This window comes from Hemicordylus capensis, chromosome 1 (assembly GCF_027244095.1).
Source record: "Hemicordylus capensis ecotype Gifberg chromosome 1, rHemCap1.1.pri, whole genome shotgun sequence".
In the NCBI taxonomy this organism is placed as follows: domain Eukaryota; kingdom Metazoa; phylum Chordata; class Lepidosauria; order Squamata; family Cordylidae; genus Hemicordylus; species Hemicordylus capensis.
This window is the reverse complement of record NC_069657.1, coordinates 357,114,674-357,135,536: the sequence shown is the minus strand read 5'-3', so window position 1 is coordinate 357,135,536 and position 20,863 is coordinate 357,114,674. Positions and strand designations below refer to the sequence as shown.

The following is a 20,863-nucleotide window of genomic DNA, read 5'->3' as shown; positions in this document are numbered from 1 at the left end:
TGGTCCATGGCTCAGTGCGCCTCTCCGGGTGAGTGAGGGGGAGTGTACATGTTAACAACCAGCAACAAAGAAGATTTAAATTCTATTATACAGGCTAGAGAAGAATGGAATGAAACATCTAGCTTATTACACTTAGCTTGGAGCTTAGTGGTGACACTTATGGATAAATGCCAACTTAAGACACATCTCTTCAGCTAAGTTGTTTAGCTATTTGACAGTTATATGGGTATTATTTTAATTTGAACTTTTTATATGTTCTTTTTTAAAAAATTTCTTGGTTTGTTTATTGCTGTAAACCACCTAGAGACTAGTAATGGGTGGTTTAAAAAAACTGTTAAGAACAGTTTTTTAAAATGTCAACGTTTTTAAAAAAAATGTTTTTAAAGACCCTTCTCTTTTTATGTTCAACAAATAAATAATAAATACTCCAAAACAGATGGATCACTTACTTTAGTTTGCCAACCAGCAATGTTTCATGATAGCAGTTGGATGTTGCAGGAGTTGTTAATCAGTCAATCTTTTAAAGCTTTAGCAAGGTCCTCCCATAAGTATAATATCCATAACAGGGCCACCAGCATCCAAAGGTAGGGAGGCATCAGAATCTTGATTTAATTGAGCCATGATGTCATTAGTAAAAGACTCATATGTATCTATCTGACCTTTAGATGTTAGCTGACTTCCTTCAGGTATAATTCAGTAGAGTAGTAGCTACACATATATCAACTCCATGCAATTCTTTTGCTAAAGATTTAGATTACATAGAGACCTGTTGGCCATGATATAAACATCTATAGGATCTCAGATCTAAATCCAATTTTACTGGCTCCCTAACTGAAGGTCAGGAATTCAGCAGTTTGCTAAATACAATATCACTGGCATATGAGCACAATTACTTGCATTACACAAACAACGATGCACACTGACCCAATGATGTAGCCACCATTAGACTGAGCGGGGGGGGGGGGGGTCCCCTAGGCTGTCAGAGTTGGGAAGACCATTTCGGCACCCCTCACCCCTGTCCCAGGACACCCCCTTGTCTTCCTCCCATATCCAGCCAGCCAACAAAGTGCTCCCTGGCTGGGCACAATCTCTCTCTTACTCCCTTCCAGCCAGCACGTCATTTCCTGGCTGGGTGCTTTCTTTCCCACCCTCACTCTAAGCAAGGGAAAGAAAGAAAGCACCCAGCTGGAAAATGAAGTTCCAGCTGGGAAGGAGAGGGGGCCCTCCCTTCCAGGTGCCGGCCATACTCCTCACGTTGATGTACATCTGATGTCAATACAAGGGATGTGGAAGCCACATGTGCTTACAACAGTGCAAGGGAGCTGTCGGCGGCAGCCTGTCCCCACACTCCCAGCAAGTCTCCTATACCCTGCACTGACCAATGGTATTGTATAGACACCTCCATAAAGCGAAGCACGCAGGGATGGTATAGGAAAGAAAAGTAAAGGGTAAGAGTAAATCCTGTTCATTATTTAAATGGAGAGCCTAGTCTTGATTTGTAGACATCATTGGACTGTCATGGATTTGATCAAAGCTTTCCTACCTTGTACGTTTTTCTTCTCTACCAACCCAAGAACAATTCTATCTACATTGCCTTGTGTTTATAGAGCAAAATGGCTGATACTAACTAGCTGACCTGGTGCAGTGGCCTGGCGCAGTGACCTGATGCAGTGGCTTGGAATGCTCTCTTGCTCAGGGAATGAAGCCTTTTGCAGTCCAACTTCTGGGAAGAAAGGCAGTCTTGTCAGTTTGGCAATGATTAAAGCTTTACTCAGGGGATAGTTGAGCACTGGAAAAGAGGTCCTGGGAGAGAAGGACAGCTAACTGAGGAAAAGGGAGTGCTAGGATGGTTGAATAAGAAAGGGTGGCTAAAGGAAGTCTAACAAAGTAGGCAATGGACTGAAAAGCAGGAATGTGAAGGAACAATAGATACGGTAGTGAAGAAATGCATCTGAAAGAGAAGCCAAGGACAAGATGGGTATAAAACTGGAACGTAAGACTGAGGCTGAAAGGAAATGGGCAGACAGGGACGCAAGATCTATGAGGGCATAAGGTTGCTCACTTCCATTCTAAACTAACTAAAGCCAGCATGCTGTAGTGGTTAAAATGATGGACTATGACTGGGGAAACCTGAGTTCAAGTCCCTGTTCAGCCATGAAACTCACTGGGTTGCTGGGCCAGTCATTTATCTCTCAGTCTAACTTACCTCATGGGGTTGTTGTGAGGATAAACATAATGGTGCTTATGTTTATCCTCTGGGCTCCTTGGAGGAAGAGCAGAACATAAAATTAAAAATAAATAAAGTTAGTTTAAGAGTTTCCAGGAATCCCATGACTGGGACTCTCTACATTTTTCTTTCACAAAAATGCACCCACAGGGGGCCTCAATCCAGACTGAGAATGGAGAATGTTCCCCACCACACTACAATTTTCTCTACAGAAAATGGGCCTACCCAACCAGCTATTATTTGCCCCGATTGGCAAACGTTACCTATATATTGGTAATCAAAGCAAATATCAGCTGATATGGTGGGTCCATTTTCAGTGTCAAAATAACATTCAGGAGAGGGTTAACAAATCCTCCTCCATCACAACTCCCACCCCACCTCACCCCATCCTACCGCACACACATCCCAGTGGATACTCTTTGTAAAAGAAAAATGTGTGAAGTCTTGATAATGAGATTTCACCATGTTCTTATTCCCTAGCTTCTGAGAACATCTCCCCAACGTAGAGATGGGGAGTTTCTGAGAAGATCTCCCCACTGTCACTTGTGATTAGGCCACCCTAAGGGGGCAAACAAGGGCCAAGAAGTAGTGGATAATAGTGGGTATGCATTTTCCATATTGAACGGAACAAAAAAAAAGTCAGTTTAGGAGCTGCAGGCTTCTAATCTTATTCATTGCCTGACCCAAGAAAATTGGTAATGAAATATACAGCATTATAGTTTCTTAAAATACTTTGTATGCAACCTAAATCAAACATTTCAGTAGCATAGGAAGGTAGGAAATAACCCAGACAGTACAGAGCGTTCTCCAGAGAGCCACATGTATCCTCGAGTTCAAGTTATACTTAGATCACCTTCATGCTGCTTTCTAAAGATCAGCTCAAGGTGTACTTTAGAAGAAATCATTTAGGTAAATGAGTGATAAACCTATCTATACAGCTTTCATAGAGCCTCCAATACATATAGCCTAGTTTTCCTGCTTCTGAACAGTGAGTCATTTGTGTCCAAACTGAAGAGGGAAGGGAGACATGGAGGGGGCTTTGACCTGGCCTGTGAAAGATGAGCTGTGATCTGGCTCCCCACATGCTGCGCACATTCTCTGACTCCCATTCCCAAGATCAATTCCACAGTACAGTGTTGGCCATGAGGTTGGAAGAAGGCTGAGTAGATCTGAAAATCACTGCATCACTCTGGGTCATAGATGTGGGAAGGTTGGCCTTAAAAATCAGCCTCTCAAAAGATCTTCTCACTTTTGTGTCTTTGATCTGAGTATGCATTTATGGTTTAGAGAATGGGCTGGTTCACACAGAACCTTGGTTAAAGCTGGGCTCCATGCAATGTTTCTGAGCCTTGAAAGCATTACCCCCCCCCCCCGCGCATTGTCACATAAGTGTCCATTTCCACTCCAGATTAAAGCAAACCAAGATTGGTTGTGATGTCTGAATCTGCCCGTCTCCGTTTGTTCTGATCTATTTACTTCAAATAAGCAGAGATCTGTATCCAATGCTGAAGAAAGTTACAGATCTCAGCTTATTTACTGTAATCTAGAGTCCAAGTGAATGTTCACACAGAATGGGAGGGGGAAGCATGTGCTTCTAAGCTTCATAGACATCACATGGAGTCTGGCTTTAAGCAAAGTTCCATGTGCAGTAAATGAATTGATATAGACTTGAGGTAGCTGGGAACAAACGCATTTGTTCTTCTGATTGACTTTTGGGGAAAGAGAGATGCAAATTGAAAACTGAGGCAAACTGCACATGTGTCATGAGATTTCAAAGTTCCTCTTTTAAACTGTCATTAAACTAAAGTTAAGTATTGCAACAAATGCCTGATTTGACAGATTGAAGCATCCTATTGGAGCCCGCTTCCAAAAAGAAAAATGACTCTTCTTGGAGCAAGTAGGCTGCAGCAGTAAAAGACAACAGATGAAGTAAGGGTATCTGCCATGTCTGTGGGCACATTTGGTTAGATTGGCATGAATCTGTGGGTGAAGAACTGCTTCATGCGTCTGTTCTGAGTCTGTGTGACATTCTGTTGCAAATGTCTTTGCATATCTGCATGCAACATGATACTGAATGTATTTCTATGAAGTCCTCTGTGTGACACATTGCTGTGCACGTTTAGGCATGTTTACAGGAGAGATTGTACAACATGTTTCCAGGACAAAAGTAAAAGCAGGCACCTTCACTTATAATGTCAGTGTTTTGTGGTGCATGAGGGAATTTGTAAGCACCTTAACTCTTCTCTTAAACCAAACTTTTTTTGCTCCTAGGATATACACCTCTGCAAGCACAGAACATAATCATTGCACCCTTGTGATTACTTTGTTAAACTGGGCTATGGAAACAACCTAATCTAATTGATTAAATATGGTCTTAACTGCATTGTTATTTCTCTTCTAGACTAAAACTGAAAATAAGATACAGACAAATTATCAATGGAAACTTTTAACTTCAAAATACTAGGGGAGGAAAAGGCAAATGAAAACCTTCCATGATCTGTAGACACTCACTCTTCTATACTGAGTACATTTCTGTCTGACAAACTAACAACTAACACAACAAAAAATGATTGAACTTTCTTCTCAAAATAAATACTGCATGGAAGCAGAAAAACAAGGAGCAAATTGGCAACCAGGGGGTGAATGGGGCAAATGTTGATCTTTCAAAAGTAACTTCACCACATTTTATTTCAACCAGGTCAAGTGACCTGTCAACTTTCAGACTGCGGAGAGTAAACTCATTACATCATATCTATCAGTTGGTGCAAGGCAAAGAGATGCAGTAAAGGAAGAACTTAATGGACAAAATGGGTATTCAGAATTTACTCTGGTTTAAATCTCTTCATATTCAATACTTTCTGTCCAAGATGAATATTTTAAGCAGAGAAAGGAAGGATGAAACAGTTTCCTATGAAATGGGATCAGAAGAAGCACAATTATATAACTATTTGGGAAAGAGACTTAGGTTGCTCACTGGATGAATTATATTGAATATTATATTGAATATGAACCACCCTGAGCCATTTTTGGAAGGGCTGTATAGAAATCGAATAAATAAATAAATAAATAAATAAATATGGTCAAGCAGTCCCCTAAAATCACTGAGTATCAAGGAACTTTCTTATAAGACACTGTCAGAAATACAGAGCACTGTTATGGTTGTCTCACTTAGACTCTTTGAAGACATCTCTATTCTGGAGAAACTGTGATGAGACAGGTATATATCATCAAATGCGATGTTCTTGTTCTCACATATGCCCATTTTGGCAAAAGGTTTTGCAATACAGAAGACACAATTGGAAGTGTTGTACCATATAAACCAGAAATAGCTCTACTTAAAGAGAAATTAAAGCTTTAATTTTGCAGAAGGAATCAACTGCATTATTAATATAAGCAAATTTTAAAATTTCTAATTTCATGCACAAATAGCATCATTAATTCAAGGGCACTTCTAACATGACTAAGTATTTCATTTTTGTTTCATCTATTACTTACATCCCACTTTTATGCATAAGGAAGCTTACCAACAAACATAAGCTTACCAACAAACATGAAAACAATAAATACAAAAGATCAGAATAATCATAAACAGAACAAAATGCAACAACATACTAAGGATAGTTCAGAGTATGTGGTTAATGTAAATATCCACAGTACAAAGCAAGGACCATTGCTGAGACATTGTTCCGGTAATTACTATAAGAACTGATATCGTAGCAAAGACAAACTGTCAAAACATGAGTGCAAATTCAACTGGAGAGACTAATTATGGAAGCATTTCTACTTGATCCCCCAGCAGAACGAAAGGCAGCCAAGGATTAATGGAGCTTTCAAAGATGCTGTGCGTTTTTCTCAAATATAATTATAACAAGAACAAAGGCCAACTTACTTGATGTAGTAAGGAACTTTGTTATGTGAAACCGATCTCTGCCATGGTAGCTGAACGGAGGCTATAGAAATAAAAATATAGAAGGTAATTACAAAGCAGACACAAAAACAATGTTAGTTTGGTTTTGCAATTATATTCAGTTATAGGATTGCACTGGATAATAATCTGGTAGGGATTCTGCAAATTCCCCAATTTATCCCACACACCAATCCCAGTCTAGTCTATTAACGTAGGCTTAAGTCATTTTGAAAATGGCACTGATTTGTGTGTGTGAAGCATCTAGCATTATCCAAACACATAGATCTAGTGCACTGTCAACATAACTATGAATAAGATCAGCAGTGTTAAAAAGTTAGGAGCAAATTGCAGGCATACACATGCACTCCTTCCCCCTTCTTCTCTTGTCTATCAACCAAGATTTCGCATTACCTTTGCACAAAAACTAACCATGGTTATTAAAGTTATTATTAGTTATTATTGTAGTTACAAGTTTCCTTGTAACTGGGGTTTGCCAATCGGCTTCAAATTATCATTTCAAACCCTGATTAAGAGAGGAAACCTGATTAGTGTTTCCCCCCTGGTTTAGTTTATACATAATGCTGTTAAACAATGCCATATGTATATCATTTTGCAGGAATTAATGTAGACACCTACATAAGATGAATGGTAATTTTAGTTTTCAGTCCTCAAAATAAAAAAAATCTCTATCTATAAGCTTTAGGGTGTGTGTGTAGATGCTAGTGATACCAAACCAGGAGATCAGACAGTTTATGAGCTAGCCACTACCCTATCTTTCCAGAAAAAAATGTGGGGAGTTGAAATAACCTCTTTTGCCCTTTCTCCAAAATTCCCTCCAGAACCAAAGTGAGATTAAAGTTGTACTTGCATGCTTTCCTTAAACCACCATGAATTCTTAAATCACCAGGCCAGAATTTGCTTGTTTCTCTCTAACCTATTAAGTCACCAAGTCTGCCCTTGTTTCTCTCTGACCTATTATGAACTCCCTAAGGATTAGTCAGTCAGCTGAATTTACAGCAACATAAGTCAATTTAGTAGAAAAGCAGATGACTGCTGATCTGTTGTGGTTACATAAAAAAGGATCCTGGATTTTCCCAAACGAAAGCCACAGGTAAGGCTTGACTAGATAATGGTTCTTCCAGGATGGGCTCTCTGGACTGAATGGGAAGGAATAAGGCAACCAAATAGAAGAGAAGATCGTCTTAGGCTTAAATGTTACTGGTCAGACCCAAATGAAATATGGCTACTGCTGCAGAGGAATGGGAACAAGCCATTAAAGAAATTAAACTAATAATCCAAATGGAAGACACATTTTAGCTCATAGCAGCAATAATACAACTAAACCAACTAACCAAGCTTAGGGAAAGTTCTCTTAAATAGCCAAATTTTGACTGTACAGCAGGAAGAATGTGAATTTATTGTGAGGCAGGATTCCCTGGACAGGAAATATTATATGGTTTGCTTGTTTCTTTAACAAGGTGTGCCACAGGGTTTGGATTCTGATTAGTGTATTGCAAATGGAATGGTACTTCCCCTCATGAGAAGGAAATGGGATTTCTACCAACCTCACTATATCACACACAATTCTTGGTGGTCAGACCCTCAGGATTGGCCTGAGGGAATATTGGAGGCTGCAGGCCAGAGGACAGGGCAAGAATGTCCCATTCTGTGAGTGGCATACCATATACGTACAGTTCACTACATCCAAGCCACTGTTTTTAAGAGACAAAGAATAAAGTAGGAACATAAGAACAGCCCTCCTGGATCAGGCAAAAGGCCCATGTAGTATAGCATCCTGTTTCACTCAAACAGTGGCCCACCAGATGCCTCTGGGGAGCCCAAAGGCAAGAGGTGTACGGATGCCCTCTCTCCTGCTGTTGCTCCCCTGCAACTGATATTGAGAGGCATCGTGCCTCTGAGGCTGCAGGATGGAGATGGCCCACAGCCACCAGAATAGTAGCCATGGATAGACATGTCCACCATGAATCTGTCTCAGCCTCTTTTAAAGCCATCCAAGATGGTGGCCATCACCACATCCCATGGCAAAGAACTACACAGATTAATTATGTGCTGTGTGAAACAGTACTTCCTCTTCTCAGTCCTAAAGTAACAGACATCCAGACAAACGATAACTTTATTTAAATATAATTTTAAATAGTCCTTCTCTGATGCCTTTGTTTCATTGTCAATCAAATAGCACATCCTATTTGTTCTCTGTTTTTCTAAATACAGTTATTAGAAATGTAGGTATTGGCTGCAATCCTAGAAATATTTGGCATTTGACCAGAGTGCTTCACAGGATTCCAGCTACTGTGGATATAAACTCCTTAGGAAAGTACTTCGTAGGTTTTTCTTCTTCTTCTTTTTAAGTGTCTAGTTTTTGTAGGCAAACTTACACTTTACCTATCAGAGTTTGAGCCTGGTCAGATACTTCCTTTTGGAACCAGGTATGAGAAGCGATCTTGGGTGGCCACATTCAAATGGAAAACCCAAATGGAAAGTAATGTTTCAATCTGCCAATTACTGTCTTTACAGCATTTGTTGTCAGATCACATTCAGCATGCTACCCCACCCCTCAGAACGAGGCCAAACATTATGTATTACTAGCACTTACTGGAAAGAAAATTTTGAGATGCAGGCCCACAATCCCAGTGTGTTTCCTGTAGGAGTTTAAGGTGATCCTCCACAGATACCTGTAAGTGTATACAGACAAAAACATGAATAAGGTTTCAACTGATTATGCAAAGCAGCCATTCTAACAGTCAGCTTTACAAACAATGGCTTAAAATCAATTTTAGCAAATAGTATCAGGTGTACTGCAGGTGCATTTAGTCTGTCCATTTACACATGTTCTCTTGCTCTTAATGTTTAACTACAAGCTAGTAATGATTTTTTCTGTAAGCAATGCAAATCAATAATGAATACGGTTTTCACAGTGACTAACACTGTCCATTGAGATATCTGCTCCATTGACTCCTTTCCCTTGTTCAAATGCCTACAGTCAGCAGGCCGCATTTTGAGCCTATTGATCTTGCAGCTGTCTTTACAAGGAACCACTTTGGAGCATGCTGTTTTGCTCGTTGACAGGATGGGCAGACATCCTCCTGGTTTACTAATTAAACTGTACTTGCACATGCAGTGGGAGCCTGACTGCTATTCAAATCCCTATAAGGCGTAAAGAACGCTCCGAACACAAAGTTATATTGCAGGAAACATTGAGAGACATCTCAGAAAATGTTTATAATTTCACCTACAGGACACACTGTTTCTCAGCAGATTACATCTAAACTCTGCAGGCTTTGTATGTCAAAGATAAAGGAACATCTCCCCGCCACCCCACTTACAAACATTTCATACGTCTCAGTTGTGTCTTTCTGGGACAGAAATATGGTCTTGATTCAGAAAAGGAAATAAACAGAAATCTACAAAACCAAGTAACACTGAAAACTTTTAAGACCCAGCATGATGTAGTGGTTCAACTATTGGTCTAGAACCACTGAATCCCAGATTCAAATACAGATGTCCCATGCCAACCGCGAGGGTTCTATTCCTGGAAATCCTTGCAGGCGGTGAATTTGCAGTTGAAGAGACATAGCAAACGGGGTTAGGGGAATTGTGGTAGGAAAAGACAGAAAAAATAAGGTTTAAAACCCCCCAGAAAAACCACCCTGACCCCTGAAAATGATCCCCCAAACCCAGATTCACCAGGAGTGGGAGCTCCAGCATCACGATGGTGGTGGTGGGATGGTTTGTGAGCTGTTTGAACAGTTTGGGCTGCACCTTGGCAGCATGTGCGGCAGGGCTGGGAGCTGGATGAGCTTCAGCTATCGCTGGGGCTGAGCGTCTTTAGCCCAAGTTGCAGCAGCGACTCAGCTTTCTTGCCGGTAGCTGTGATGGGGCTGCTGCTGCTTTCTTGAACGATTCACCCATATGGTTTGGCGGTGCCTCTTTTCATCTCTACTTTTGTTTCTCCTCTGCTTTCAATTTTGCTCAGTTAAACTGTGCTCCTCCTCCCCCTTTAAAAACTCTTTAGTTCTAAACATCTTTAGAGGTGGTGGTTGTATTCTGTGTTGCTTAATTCTACTTTTCTTTTCCATTTTAAAAGTGCGCTAGAACTGTCCTCTTGGGATGGTTGAGGTGCTATTGACAGGGTAAATCTCCCATTATTAAATAATCATAAAAGGTCTGGCTGATCTTGAAGCTTCTCAGCATAGTTCTTCTTATGCTTCCCTTCATTAATTCCTTCTTTGAGTGGGAATTTTCCCTTCAAAACTGTTTAGTTGTAATTAACTGGGTGTTACTTAACTTTTACATTAATTTCATTTCTTAATTTATTTGTTACTAATTAATTGATACCTTACTTTATATTATAATTATATCATCATGATTGAGTATTGATTATCCATTCATTAGGTCATTGGTTTGTTGTTGTTTTAAAGTGATAGAGGTGAATATACTGAATTATTTTAATTGCTATTGGCTACATTCTGGTGGGGTTGTAGAATTGATAGACTGCATGTATACGTCTATATATGGGTATATTAGTATAATAAAAATTTAATACTTTCGACTGAAATAAAATAAATAAATTTTTTAAAAAGCAAGAAAACAAAGAAAAAGGTGAATGAGAGGTATTATATAGAACCTCTCTCAAAGTGATAGTTCATTATTTGATATTTTGCATTTTGAGTGGAATTTGCACTTCCTTCATAATAATTGGTAATTACGAGGCAATCAATTAATACTTGTATTATTGAATAATAAGTGGGTGATTGAGGATATGGCTCTTAATAAAGGCCTGGGTAAATCTAAAGGCAAAGTGAAGGCGCCTGCTTCTAAACTTCCGGTTCGGCGGCCTGCTCAGCCTCCAGCTTCCTCCTCTTCTGAGGATGAGGGGCAAGTAGTCATGGCTTGTATTCTGTCTTGTTTACTGACATTGGCTCAGCTGGATGTGCTGCCCTCTGCAGTATTAGAGGGTAGGTATAGGAGAGTTACTTATTTGGAGAAACTGTGCCCTTGTGGAAGTGGGAATATTGAGACGGTTGGTCAGGCTTCTGTATTGTTCTTTCTATCACGAGCTGCGTTCCAAATATATTGCTCCTCTCATTCTTAGATACGCTGACAATTCGGATGAATTTTATATAAATTTCTTTCTTTCTGATGAACACACTTATGTCTTGTACTCAGTAGCCAAATTCTGTACGGCTGCAATTAAAATTCGCTCATGGTGTGTCAGAAACGGTCAGTTTTAATCATCCTTCCTTTTTCTTTTAAATTTTGTTTTATCCTATATATTTGTTATCTCAGTCTTCTATGTAACTGATTTTTTATATGTATATGCATGTATGTGTTTATATTGTTATCTACCCTGAGGGTAGATTTATTTGATCTGGATTGTGTATTTGATCAAAGCGCAATAAAGTGAACTGAACTGTCTCGTTTAGACACCTTGGAGCCTAGTAAGAAGATTTCTGGTGGGGAGACTTCGAGTTCATGGGCTCCAAGGGTCTCTAGAACTGCTGATCAGGCTGATAAGCAGCTGCGACTTTTAGAGATCATTAAGGCCAGGTTTGATGCCTTGGAGCAGTGTTCCAGTGAGGATGTTGCAGTTATTGAAACCACCCCTCCGGTGGGGTCCTATCGCCCTAACACTCTTGATGTTCATATGTTCGGCGAGTATGACCTAAGTGGGGCTTATCCTCCCTGGGCTGGTCATTTATCTCGGGTTTGGGGGTTTATGCCGGTTTGGCCTTCTGGCCCTGGTTTCTCCCCAGCTGCCTGGATGGGCCCTACATCTGTGCCTGTTAGCAGTAGTGTGGAGACAGTTTAAAAAGTTACATCTAAACTAACACCATGGGAACATAAGTGGATGGGTATTGATAAACCATTGGAACTTAGATTGGGGTTGCAGGGTACTGAAGTTGGAGAGGGTGCTACTTATGAAATAATTGAGTTTTATCCCCATGGTGATGTGTCTCTACCTTTAGGGGATCATCTCTTACTTTCCACTAAGGAAAAAAATTGGAAAAATGAATATATGGACATTTTTTCCTTGTTGTATCAGGAAACTGAGCCTGCGAGGGTAAACATTGACTCTAGGGATAAGGAAAATTTTAAATTTAAATCTGTGGACCGTAATTGGTCAAATTGGTTAGTAGGGTATATGGTGTATATGGTGATAGTTTTGCAAAAGCAACCAGCTCGGGTGGCTTCCATGGTGAAATATTTGGACATAATCTATCACGTGTTCTCTGAGTCTAGCAGGCCTACTTGGGCTCATTATGATGAATCTTTTCGGCGTTGTTTGGCCTTAGACCCCTCCCCTCCCCTCCCTGGGATTGTCCCCAACCAATGCTTTGGTTGCAGATCATGACTCCTAACCTCCCAATTTCTGGGAAGTATTTGGACAGTGGCCACTTGGTGGCAAAATCTATGGTCACTTCTCCTAGGGGTCCTGCTCAGATCCCGGGTGGTTCTTTTCATCAGTTATGTTGGGAATTAGGGGTTCATGGAGTATGCTCCCATCCCCACTGTCAACACACGTTTTGTTTGCAGAGGTTCTCATTCTTTTAGAGTTTGCTCAAAGAGTAAGCATTGGCAGGCTCGTCGTAGGGATTCATTGGGAGCTAGACATCCTCCCCCTGGCTTTGAAAAAGATTTAATCCTGTGGAATTGGGCCCTGTTCCAGATCTTAGGGTGGCCCTTTATGGTCAACAGGTTTTCATCCTGCTGAATCTGGCACTCACTTAATTCCAATCAATGGCATCTTCTGCAATGTTGTGTCTTCTGATCTGGGTGCTCCGGCCTTGGCATTCAACAGCAGGTTTTCAGTATATTCACCCAATGGGGCGTTATTCAGTGGAATGATTGTTTTAACGGGTATTCTAATTTTTATTTTGTTTTGCAGGATTTCAGCCTTAGTCTTCTTTTCGTGCTCATCTAGGGATACGTTTCTGGGCCGCTCATCAAGCACGCCAATCCGGCATGTGCATTCAGTCCTCCTGATGGCACTGGAGTGGATTGGTGGGGGCACTGTGAAACAACATGCCCCTTCTCAATGGGTATATTGTCAAACTCGGATCTCCGTATGTTTTAGGGCTGGGATCTTGGCAGGAACTTGAATGTTTACAGCAGGCCCAGTGGAAGGTTGAGCAACAGATTGGTCGGGCTGTGGAGGTTGTGTGGCCATGTACTGTAGTTTCATTATCAACATTTTGGCCCGCGTGGGTATTTTCTTGTCAGGCACTGTGTTTGTTTATCTGCTCAGGGGAACAAAGGGTTATTCTGGGACCTGCAATGTGGCATTCCTGAAGTTTTGGATGGGTGTAAGCAGGGCTAAACTGACGTTTGCCCCACTTTTGTGGCAGAAGAGTGCAGGTTGGGGTAGGTTCTCATATTGGTGTTTTACTGGAGGACTGATTAAGGCAAGTAGGAAGCCGAGGAACAGTCCTTGTATGTTTTGCGGCTGTTGGGCTGGGATCTGCCACTACTCAGAGGCTGGCTGTGCCTACCACTCAGTGTTTTGTCGCCTGAGTTGGGTGGGCCAGGCTGGCCTCCCCTCAGCGGGGATAAACCTCATGGTTGTGGTGATGTCTGGACCTGGAGCTGGGCTGAATCAACACCCAGTCCTTCAACCTGTTCTGGGCAGTCCTCCATATGAGGCTGACCCACATGCAGGGTACCTACACTCTATTTAGTATGTTCCTCGTTGCAGGTTATTTGTAAATTCAATCAATAAAGTGGCCCTGGTTCTTCCAATTTATTCGTGTCCTGTCATTATTGGGGGCTGGGCGTGCAATACAGAAGTTTCCAATTCCACTGAAAAGGCTTCTGCCTCAGTCAGAAGCCAGGGTTTACATTTCCTTCTGATTGATTGAATACAAATTCCCTGGTCTTTATACAACCCTCTTATTTCTATCCCACGGTAGTCAACACATGCCATGCCAGAAAGGGCATTTAAAACTCATGCATTTAAGACTGTATGGAGTTACTGGGCATTTCAAGTAACATTGTGACAATACCTCAGAAAATAGAGATGCTGACTTACTAAATATGTTAACAGCCATGATGTATTCTGGGGTTTACAAACTGATACAAACAATGCTATTATACAGATTTAAAACATGTACATGTGCTTTTGGAGATTAATTCTGTCCTCAACTGCTTAAGATAGCAGAAAAAGGAAGAGGATATTCAACACGAGGGATAGGAAGTGAGATTCATTCACTGCAATTTGCTTCTAACGTATTCAAGGAGTAATGGTAATAGTATGTGTTGTAAACTGAAGAACTACTATAAAAGAACATTCTCCAGCTTCAAATCCACTGAAGAAAAGAACAGGATACCTGTAAAAGTTTCCAGCGCATATTGAGGTCATCTAGCTGTCGCGATACCTTTAAGGATGGATGAAGGTCAAGTGGAGAGAGTTGACTGGATAAATCATTGACTGCTTTAACTTTCAAGTTGATTGGTGCAATTTCTTCTCTAAAAGCCTAGGACAGTAAGCATACACCTATTCTTGACAAAGTATCTTAAAAGAGTAGAGTCATAGTCTGCACATAGCATATGCAAGTACCTTCATTCATTCACTCCTTGGGAAAGTTCCCACCACTGACCTCACCTTGATGGTCTCTGTGTTGCAGTGAATACCAGAAATGTGGTAATTTTCTAGTAATTTTTAACCCTAAGTGAATATATTGTTGAATGTTAAAAAACACAGCCACATAATACAAAATGCAACTTACCACAGACACAACCAGAGAGCACAAACAGGTTTTGAAGAAAATTAGATCAAGGTACTTTACACTTAAGGGTTCTTGGGCTAACAAGTGTAAATAATAAGTGTCAAAACTCACAGCATCTCATGACTGATTCAGGAACCTTCGTAACCTGTCTTAGTAACTGCACATTGTTTCAGTAAATAATGAAAATGAGGAAGAAGGCTGTTCATCAATCAAAAGTACTTGACGGTTGTACCCAAAGGAGTTGTTCCTCCAGAGCAAGGCAACCTTAGGGTACAATCCTTGTAAACAGCAGCATTTCCTGACTTCTCATCTGCTATCTCCCCCAAGACTTCCTGCTCAATAAATTTCAACATTCATTTTGTGCTGAGGGTTGCCAACAGGCAGTCAATATCTCAACATGTGCTCCTGTTCATCACATACTGAAAAGCGAATATGCTTATTTTAGCTTCTCTTATATAAATGTTATTGAGATATGACAAGTGACTTCTGAAACGTAAGAAGACAGAGGTGCAAAAGCTCTCTTTTAGACTTATATTAAAATGAGAAAAAGGCAAAAGTGGACATAGCTCTTAAACAAACAGTAGTGAACATACAGATAATGTCTGAACAAGTTCTGCAGGGATATAAATCAGGTTTAATCTTTATTTGAGACCAAGAGTAAAATAAGATGAGGGTATCTGCTGTATGGTTACAATACCTTGAACAGTTTGATTTATTATTTTGGGGAAATAAGCCTCTAAGTTTATCCAGTCCACTGCTAAAATGACCACTTACTTCTGAACAATCTTTTCCCCAGATACTCTGCCTTAAGTTTTTTCATTGTCTAGAATTCCTAGATGTGCAGCAGTTGGATACAGAATAACATGTTTAGAAGCAAGAGAAAGCCATTAACAGGAACAGAGTTGTGACTAGATAACCAGAAGGGCTCTCTGGTATTGAAAAATCAGCACACAAATATTGTTTTTCCTTCCATATAGAACCCAAAGAAAGTAACAATACAAAGACTCAAGCCATAAAAACAAAAACAAAAACCCACAACATGACAAATCCCTAGAGGCCGGTCTAAACAACAATGCTTTTACCCTCTTTCTAAACATCTGCAAGGTCAGACTTAGAAGGGCTACTTTGGAAGGAAGTACCATGCTCAGGAAACAGATCCTCTGTGTCCTGCATGGCTACTCCTAATTAGGATACCCTTTTAACATCTGCTCTGTTATGTTTCCTCCTTCTACCATACTGCTATGACAATAAAATAAAGTTCTATAAAACACAGATGAATTCTGGACAAGAACTAAGTTAATTCGTACATATTTTACTAACTTGGATCATTTATCTTGAACGTGGGGATGGCAGGGGGCAGGCACAAAGCTTTGAGTACAGCAAACATTTAACATAGATAGGATTTAAATTTCACATAGGCATTAATTCAACATGCATTTCATTCAACAGAAAATGTATGCTTACTGTTGCTTTATCAATGTGATCCTGCAATGAATCAATCAGTACATCGCCAACAGGTTTCCACCCATTTCGCACGTTTTCCGCCTCTCTCAAGTCAGCATCTAGGTCATCCATAGAACACTGCAGGTCCTTCAGTTTCTCTAGCGCTTTGTCCACTTGCTTCTGCCAGCTGTTGGCACAGGTATTCAGGCTTTCCCACTTCTCCTTCACTTCCACAGACTGCTTACGCATAGCTTTGGCAATCTTCTGAGCTTTTTCTTCAGGAGTCAACTCTGTAATGGAAAGCATTGAAATATCAGTAGTATTGCGCTTTTGAAATAACAGAATTCATACGGAATGGCAAAGATTCTTTACAATTTGCATCCCATTTTAAAAAATACACCATATATTAGGGATGTGCAAATCAATTCGGGTATAAATCAATTTGTACCCAAATCTAGCTGATTTGGGTGATTTGGAGACAACAAATCAACCAGGTGGTCCGTTGGCTAGATTTAGGTCCAGATTCTATTTGAATTGATTCAAGATTCGGATTCCTCCTATTAATTTCCCCAGATTCCTAGCTTTCATTTTTTTAAAAAGCTAAGCTCTAGCCCATGTAGAAGTGGAGCAATGGAGCAAAATGTGTGTTCACTATTTTTCAAGTGCTTGGATTCTTTGGTGTATAATAACTTTTCCTCAATGAACCCCCCTCCCACCCGTAAGACAGTTAAGAGTTTCCAAAGTACTTTGGTTGTTCCAAAGAAGATTGCAAGCTCTCTTAGAGAAACTTCAGACATTAAAAACAAGTGCTGTGGCACTAAGTGCAGTTGGCTAGCTGCAAGTTCTTCAAATAACAGAAAATCTTGTGCAGGAACGTTTGCAAGCTATGTGATAAGTTCAAGTTCTCTACCAAAGATCCTGATCAGACGTGATTTGCATGTCTGAGCATTTGCAACAAGCATTTGCAACAAGACTGAATGTTGATTTTGTTGTACGTGCAAAACGTTTTTGCTTTTTGCAGTACTTGTTCATCATATCTGAGCATTCCCCTTTACAAGCATAGCCACTTGAACCCTTGAACCAGTTCAGTCGAGCAGACCAGACCGGTTGGTTTGACCGAGCCAGTTTATGGACCAGCAGTTCAGTTCGAATTCGGTCTGAATTCAAACCAAACCACAAAGCTAAGTTTGTGCACACCCCTAATAGATGTAAAAATAAATACATTTCTAGGGTGATAGATAAACTTTATTATACTCTTTGACCAGTACAGAAACATGAAGAGTGCTGCGCACACACACAAAAGAGCAATAAACACATTCAATAATCAGACCACAAGCAGAAACAGCATAAAATCAAATTCATAAATCTTAAAGGCAGAAAGAATAAAAGGGACAGAATGGGTACAGGTAAGTCTCCCTGGCATCAGCATTCCAAAGGTAGGATTCCACAGCTGGCATCCAAAAATGACAATGCATGAGCAGGTGATCCTTCAGGCACGCAGATCCCAAGCTGTGATGTCTTTTGAAGGTGAGCATTAGCACTTTGAACTGTGCTTAAAAACAGCCTTGGAGCCAGTGAAGCTGCTTAAATACAGTAATGCCAATGCCCACTGCCACACCAGCGCGGTGAGGCAGGGGCAGGGTTGTGCCCCGTCACATGAGACAGGCACAGGCGCCATCTTGCCTCCCTCTCCATGTGACAGGGGTCAACCAATGGGGAGCGGAGGTTGACCAATTGGGTCCCGGCAGCCTTCATTCTGGGCAGTTGCTCTGCAGCTCGGCACCCTCCCACCCGCCCTGTATTCAGTGAGGGATAGCTGGTCGCCTGCGAGGGCCAAGTAGGAATTTTTTGGGTTGCACCAGATTGGCACTAGGTGCGGCCTTTTTTTAACCTACTTCTTACTGAGTCCTTTGCGTTTGGGTCATAGGTAGGCACTGAAGATAACCGGTCACTTGGCAGGAGAGTGCAGATGTTGGGTAGGTAGATTGATTAACGGTGTTCAGCTGGAGGGCCATTTGGGGTGTGTGGGGCCAAGGAACAGCCCTTCAGGGTTTTTGCAGCCCAGAGGATTGGGAATGGCCCCTGCTTGGGGAATGATGCAGTTTATCAACTCAGAGTTTTGGCGGCTTGAGTTGGGGGTGGGCCGGATTGCCCGCCCCCCCCCCAGCAAGGGAATGCCTCACGGTGAGAGGAGATCAGGACCTGGTGCATGACTGAATCAGTACTCAGCCCTTTGCATTGGTGTGGGATGGCCCTCCCTAGGAGGTGGTTGCACATGGTAGGATTACTCACACTCTGGTTTGTAAAGTGGCCCTATTTTATTCCAGCTAAACATGTCCTGTCTTCATTGGGGCTGGGGGTGCAAACAATGTCTAGACAGACTGAATTTTAGCCTAACTACAGTCTTCAACGGCTGTCCCTTTAAAGTACATCACATTAGTCTAATCTGGTGGTTAGCAGATTATAGATAACTATGGGCAGGCTCTCTCTCTTGCTCTCTCTGCCCCCACCCTCCTCATGGCCACAGTTGGTGCACCAGTCCAACCAGTGATGGAAGATAATCTATATCACAGAGAACAGTGAGGCCTCCAGTGACAATGCTTGATCCATGAGCCCTCAAAAACTGCAAACTGATCCTTTAGGACTATTGCAAGCCAACCTAGAATTGGTCAAACACCACTTCCCTGGACAGAGAACCACCTACCAATGGTATCTCTATTTCTGTCTGGACTGAGCTGCAGTGTATTAGCTCTCATCAAGTCCATTATTGATAGTCACTGCTTTATCACTTCCACTGTCTTAACTGAATCAGATATGAACAGAGTTGGGTATTATCAGCATAGATGGATAAACTTTATTACAGTCTTTGAACAGTACAGAAACATGAAGAAAGGAACATAATGTGACACCTGTTATAATAGCAATATAGTTTTTATGGATATACGACATAGTAAATTATTCCACTACATTAATCATTAGGTGTTGTCATATATTCATTGATATTAGACAAAGCTTTGCCACTGGCTTGATGATCTGACAAAAGAAATGAGATATATATTTCATCTTCTCTGCCTGGTATATGTTCTTAATCAAAAGGTAAAATTAGCATCTCTCGCAAGTCCCTAGAAAAGTTACAATATAATAAAACATGTCCCACATTCTCTATGGCCTGTTCATCACATGGACAGTAGCATTCAGAATAAGGAACGTTATCATATCTACCATATAGAACCATATAGATTTATCAGCATAAATCCCCAGGAGATCTCACTGAATATTTTCACAAAGATGTTGAAAATCATCTGAGACACAGCACCATAAATGTCATGGGGCCAAGTAGTAATATCTCAAAATCCTCTTCCATAATTTGCCTATGTGGTAAGAACAGAACCACCAAACCATGGTGCCCCCAATTTTGGACAGTCTATCCAGAAGGATAAAATGGCTGATGATACTGGATTACCTAAGAGAGCTCCTTGCCCCATATGTCCTGACACTGACTTTAAAATCTTCTTCGGAGGCCTGCTCCGAGTGCCCCTGCCAGACGACGTGAGGTCGGTGGCTACTAGGGAGAGGGCCTTTTCGGTGGTCCCACCCTGTTTATGGAACAGTCTCCTCAGTGAGGTTCATTATCACTTTGTTCTTTTAGATGCCAAGTGAAGATAATTCAGTTTACTCTGGCTTTTTAAATTTGATTCATTCATTCATTCATGTGTTGTGATTTTATGTGTTTTATGTATTTTTATTGGATGCTTAATGTTGTGAGCTGCCCAATTGGTTATGAGGTAGATAACAAATAAAGGTTTTTTTTTAGCATTTCTTGTTAACACAGTCAGACAGGTGTTATTGACTGGTTTGTTTTATCCAGACATCGAGTCCTTCCCAAGGACCTGGGATGCCAGAATTTTATTATCAATGTTATGCTGTTATTATAGATATCGTCGCAGAATATAGGCTGTTCCCAGTAAAGTTGCTTTTTGTAATTGGCTGATGGTGATTTCTGTGGCCCCTGTGGTGTTGAGGTGCTCTTCAAGTCATTTTGGAGTTGCACCTAGGGGGCCAATTACCACTGGGATTATTTTGGTCTTTTTCTGCCACAGCCTTTCAATTTCAATTTGTAGATCTTTGTATTTGGTGATTTTTTTTCTATTTCTTTTTCTTCTATTCTGCTATCCCCTGGTATTGCTATGTCGATTATTTTGACTTGTTTTTCTTTCTTCTCAACTACAGTTATATCTGGTGTATTGTGTGGCAGATGTTTGTCTGTTTGTAGTCGGAAGTCCCATAATATTTTTACATCTTCATTTTCTTCAACTTTTTCAATTTTATGGTCCCACCAATTTTTGGCTACAGGTAGCTTGTATTTTTTGCAGTTTATTATTATCTTGTTTACACAGTCAGACAGGTGTTATTGACTGGTTTGTTTTATCCAGACATCGAGTCCTTCCCAAGGATCTGGGATGCCAGAATTTTATTGTTAATTGTTATAGATATCGTCGCAGAATATAGGCTGTTCCCACTAAAGCTGCTTTTTGTAACTGG

The 20,863-nt window shown here is 40.8% G+C and overlaps 1 protein-coding gene across 15 annotated transcripts in view; it reads right to left on the bottom strand.

The window, feature by feature from the left end:
* Positions 1 to 20,863, bottom strand: part of UTRN (utrophin) — a 567,675-nt gene that overhangs the window by 117,089 nt on the left and 429,723 nt on the right. For 9 of the 15 annotated variants that reach the window (XM_053290644.1, XM_053290686.1, XM_053290679.1 and 6 more), the window contains 5 exons: positions 16,343 to 16,611; positions 14,480 to 14,626; positions 8,749 to 8,827; positions 6,117 to 6,177; positions 2,207 to 2,263 (listed from right to left, as the gene is read on the bottom strand). In XM_053290644.1, coding sequence (XP_053146619.1) covers positions 2,207 to 2,263; positions 6,117 to 6,177; positions 8,749 to 8,827; positions 14,480 to 14,626; positions 16,343 to 16,611 — 613 coding nt within the window. The remainder of the gene's footprint in view (positions 1 to 2,206; positions 2,264 to 6,116; positions 6,178 to 8,748; positions 8,828 to 14,479; positions 14,627 to 16,342; positions 16,612 to 20,863) is intronic. The other 6 variants (XM_053290678.1, XM_053290697.1, XM_053290762.1 and 3 more) reach the window with 1 other exon arrangement.